Source organism: Marmota marmota, unplaced genomic scaffold, assembly GCF_001458135.2.
Source record: "Marmota marmota marmota unplaced genomic scaffold, marMar, whole genome shotgun sequence".
In the NCBI taxonomy this organism is placed as follows: domain Eukaryota; kingdom Metazoa; phylum Chordata; class Mammalia; order Rodentia; family Sciuridae; genus Marmota; species Marmota marmota.
This window is the reverse complement of record NW_025999913.1, coordinates 7,169,136-7,173,898: the sequence shown is the minus strand read 5'-3', so window position 1 is coordinate 7,173,898 and position 4,763 is coordinate 7,169,136. Positions and strand designations below refer to the sequence as shown.

Below are 4,763 nucleotides of genomic sequence, written 5' to 3'. Positions count from 1 at the left end.
CCTCTGAGCTACATCTGCAACTCTGTTTTTTATTTTAAGACAATATCTTGCTAAGCTGCCCAGGCTGACCTTGAACTTGCAGTCTTCTTACCTCAGCTTCCTGAGCCACTGGGATTACAGACAGGCGCCTCTGAGCCTGTCTCTCCATGTATTTTTAAAAAATAGAAAACAGTGGGTTGGAGAACCAGGAGAGGACATCTACATTTTCCCGCAGTCTGGGTGGGCACAAATCACGAGCCACTCAGGCAGGAACAAACTTTATTTCTGAACTCCACCAGCACACTCCCTGGGAACTCTCCCGAACGCCACCCACACGGCTCCTCCAGGAACACACCACACACCAACCGGAACTCCCACCACCAGAACTTCACCAACCAACGCGAACTCTTCAGGAATCCCCCCAAGAGCTCAACCGGAACTCAACGGGAACTCCGTGAGAACTCAAAAGTCATCATCTTAATGGCTCCTGGCGTCACCTCTCAACCACTACTTCTGGCAAAAATGCCATGCGTCATCCCGACTTGGCTGTGGCCCTCAACAACATTTTTTGGCTAGGAGGGTAGATTTTGGCAGAGAATATGAAGAGGAGACTCTATTTCTTAATGAGAGAACTTTGCTTTTCTCTGATATGTTGAAGAGCTGGTAAACTGTCTTAAGTGATACTCCTTCCCTTCAATATGCCTTTCTTAGCTTTATATATGTTGAAAGAAATAATATCATTTGAGGAACGCGTGTCAAGCAGGAACCTTGGCATAGGTTTGGTTTCAATGGTTTTAAGGCTTAATTAATGAAATGCCTTGATCAGCCTTCCAAACATTTTTATATATGAATACAACAGACTAAGGAGCTGGGTCTCCTGGTATACTCACATGCCTGGTACTTATCAAACAAAGCTATCATCAATGACTTGGGAAAGATGGAAAGAGGTAATATAAAATCTTCATGTGGCAGTACATTGAGCTCCATAGAGACAGCGCCGGGGCAAGTGAGAGCCGGACGGGCACTGGGCGACTCTGTGCCTCGCTGAGGAAAAATAACTAAACATGGGCAAAGGAGATCCTAAGAAGCCGAGAGGCAAAATGTCATCATATGCATTCTTTGTGCAAACTTGCCGGGAGGAGCACAAGAAGAAGCACCCAGATGCTTCAGTCAACTTCTCAGAGTTTTCTAAGAAGTGCTCAGAGAGGTGGAAGACCATGTCTGCTAAAGAGAAAGGAAAATTTGAAGACATGGCAAAGGCGGACAAGGCCCGTTATGAAAGAGAAATGAAAACCTATATCCCTCCTAAAGGGGAAACAAAAAAGAAGTTCAAGGATCCCAATGCACCCAAGAGGCCTCCGTCGGCCTTCTTCTTGTTCTGTTCTGAGTATCGCCCCAAAATCAAGGGAGAACATCCTGGCCTATCCATTGGTGATGTTGCAAAGAAACTGGGAGAGATGTGGAATAACACTGCTGCAGATGATAAGCAGCCTTATGAAAAGAAAGCTGCCAAGCTGAAGGAAAAATACGAAAAGGATATTGCTGCCTACCGAGCTAAAGGAAAACCTGATGCAGCAAAAAAGGGAGTTGTCAAGGCTGAAAAAAGCAAGAAAAAGAAGGAAGAGGAGGAAGATGAGGAAGATGAAGAGGATGAGGAGGAAGAGGAAGATGAAGAAGATGAAGAAGAAGATGATGATGATGAATAAGTTGGTTCTAGCGCAGTTTTTTTTTTCTTGTCTATAAAGCATTTAACCCCCCTGTACACAACTCACTCCTTTTAAAGAAAAAAATTGAAATGTAAGGCTGTGTAAGATTTGTTTTTAAACTGTACAGTGTCTTTTTTTGTATAGTTAACACACTACCGAATGTGTCTTTAGATAGCCCTGTCCTGGTGGTATTTTCAATAGCCACTAACCTTGCCTGGTACAGTATGGGGGTTGTAAATTGGCATGGAAATTTAAAGCAGGTTCTTGTTGGTGCACAGCACAAAGTAGTTATATATGGGGACGGTAGTTTTTCATCTTCAGTTGTCTCTGATGCAGCTTATACGAAATAATTGTTGTTCTGTTAACTGAATACCACTCTGTAATTGCAAAAAAAAAAAAAGTTGCAGCTGTTTTGTTGACATTCTGAATGCTTCTAAGTAAATACAATTTTTTTTATTAAAAAAAATAAATAAAAAAAATAAAATAAAATAAAATCTTCATGTGATTAGCCAGGGGTCTGACACGTGCTAACAAGAAAGGGTTGGGGATGTGGCTCAGTGGTAAAGTATCCTTGGGTTTCAATCCCTGGTAAAAACAAAACAAAACAAAACAAAAAAAACAACTATCAACCAGTGAAAACAATGATAAAGAGAGAACTAATAATGATTCACCTCCCTGGTTTTTCAGCACCTTAAGCACCAATAAATTTCAGTCAACAATAAAGTGAGTGTTCCAACTTAAAAAAAAAAATAGAAAATAGTGGGGCCTAGTGATCCAGGTGCTTGGAAGTCTAAGGCAAGGGGATTGCGAGTTCCAGACTAGAGAGACTCTGTCACAGAATAAAATAAAAAGAGTTAGGGATGTAGCTCAGTGGAAGAGAACTTCCCTAGCATGCTTGTGCCCTGGGTTCAACCCCCAGTCCTGAAAAAGAAAGACAAATAATAAATAGACGAAAGGTAGATTTTAAAAGAGAGATTCTGTTGATCCTGTGGGATATTATAAATGTTAACGATTAATTTAAAACTGTGGTATTAATAGGAGGGAAGTTTGTGGGTTGTGGGTACAGGATTAAAAACCTAATTCTTAACAGGACATTACTGCTTATTTATTTATTATTTGAGAAAGGGTCTCACTGTGCTTCCCAGGCTGGCCTCAAATTCCTGGGCTCCAACAATCCTCCTTCTTCAGCCTCCTTAGCAGCTGGCATTTACAGGAGTGTTCCACTGTGCCCAACTAGGATGTTGCTTTTTCACATTCAAATTTCATATACGAAAAGAGGCAGAATGAACATATTGCTCAGATGGAATTCATCAATGGGAGAAACAGCTAAAATACAATAGGGCCTTTGTTGACTGACACTACATGTGGAGAGAGCAAGGTTAGTGGTAAAGTACCCTTGGGTTTCAATCCCTGGTACCAAAAAAAAGTTCTTTATTCTTTACTCTAAGAACTCTTCTAATAATACTTGATTTCAAAATCATCATTACATATCACCTTGATTTAAAAATAAAAATTAACAAGCAAAAAGGGAATGAAAAAGGAAATCACACTTGCCTGGAATCTTCTTAAGTGTAATCCCTAAGTGTTCATCTGGACTGTAGGTATCTTGGGACCACTGGAGTAACTCATGGCTATCTTATTAAAAAGAGCTCAATGGACACATTTCCTGGTAGGGACAACCAAAGTCCATCTTGAGTTGATACAGTGGCAGGCTCTTCTTTCTAGGTTTCTTTAGGATACAAGAAGTATGTTCTGGTTCTATGAGCATTTTTTTTTTATCCTTTTTCCAGATTTCCGAACAGACACTGGATGAGGATTGATGTTTTTTCCATTCAATGTTTTCAAATTCCAAACTGTCTCCCTGTGGGTTTTCAGGAAGCATCCTGACTAGGAATGTTAATGACAAACCTCCGCTGAACGCCTGACTCTAGAAGATCTCTCATGATGTCCGGGTCTTCCTGGATTTCGAATGTGCCCCCATGAGTCATAGACTCAGATTCCAAGGATGTAAAGGCATTTGAGAAGCAGTTCACTAATTCCCTCAGAGCAGTTTCAAGTGTGGCCACCGTCTTTGTGCCTAGAGTAGATATTTTGAGGAATGTCAATACCTTGGAAGAGCTGTTTGAACCCACTAAAATCTTCACTGATGGGTATTACATGTGTCAAAGATTGCCCCTCCTGACAAAGAAGTAGTGATGCCCAATAGGAAGAGCAAGGATCTATCCCAAACATTGTGGCTAAAGCACTTGACAACATTTGTACTGCCTTCCCGTCTACAGCTATCACACGGGCTTGTCGTAGGGAAACATCTTCCTTTCCATGCCTACACCGGCCTTTGGACTGCCTGATGTTTGGTTGCTATATTGGCAGAAGAGACATTTTGCGCAGGGACCTACAATCTACAATATTTGTACAATATTGTGACTATGATTATAATTTGAGCCATAACGATACAAAGGTGACCATCTCTACAACTTCATTTTTGATACCTTGGGGTGGGGATAGAGTGATGTCATCCTTTGTTGGGAGTTTTTGTTTTGTTTTTTTAAGTTTCTAAAACACTTCACCTCTCTGGAAGTCTCTAGACTGGGCCACTCTATCCGCTGCACTCACTTAACCAGATTCAGTTTGCCTATTTCTCTCCTGCATTTTGGTTGCAGGCCACTGCTGACGGAACAGTGTTTTGTGATACTTCCAACTTGATGGCTACGTTCTGATCTCATTTGGGGTTACTGTTACCAAGGTCACGCAGGGCCACACGCTCCCCTTTCTGTCTCATCTGACTCTAACTGGGGAAAGGATGAGGCTCATTTTCTGTTCCTATATGTCATAGCTGTGTCTGGTTACGCATACCCCTCCTGTTTGGCTAGGTCTCCCTGAGTCTGCCTCTCTGGCTACACTCCAGCGATTTCCCATCAGACTTGTCATTTTCAGCCCTTTATGTGGGAGGCTCCTTCCAGAAATCTGTCCTTTCAGGTGGGAGTACTCTATTAGGTGGGGCTTGGTCTTGGTGGTTTTTATCTAAAGTGCTCAGCCCGGTCCTGACACATCTAGGCACTCCGCAGATTCTTCTAGTGA

At 41.9% G+C, this 4,763-nt stretch overlaps 1 protein-coding gene across 1 annotated transcript; it reads left to right on the top strand.

Moving 5' to 3' along the window:
• The first annotated feature begins 943 nt into the window (after positions 1–943).
• Positions 944–1,780, top strand: LOC107149241 (high mobility group protein B1-like). The gene has a single exon (XM_048799779.1). It carries the CDS (start codon positions 1,044–1,046, stop codon positions 1,683–1,685), a length of 642 nt encoding a protein of 213 aa, XP_048655736.1. The 5' UTR covers positions 944–1,043; the 3' UTR covers positions 1,686–1,780.
• The last annotated feature ends 2,983 nt before the right edge of the window (positions 1,781–4,763 follow it).

Excerpts from the sequence above, each read along its gene's own strand:
- LOC107149241 (XM_048799779.1), top strand. The coding sequence starts at position 1,044 with ATGGGCAAAGGAGATCCTAAGAAGCCGAGAGGCAAAATGTCATCATAT.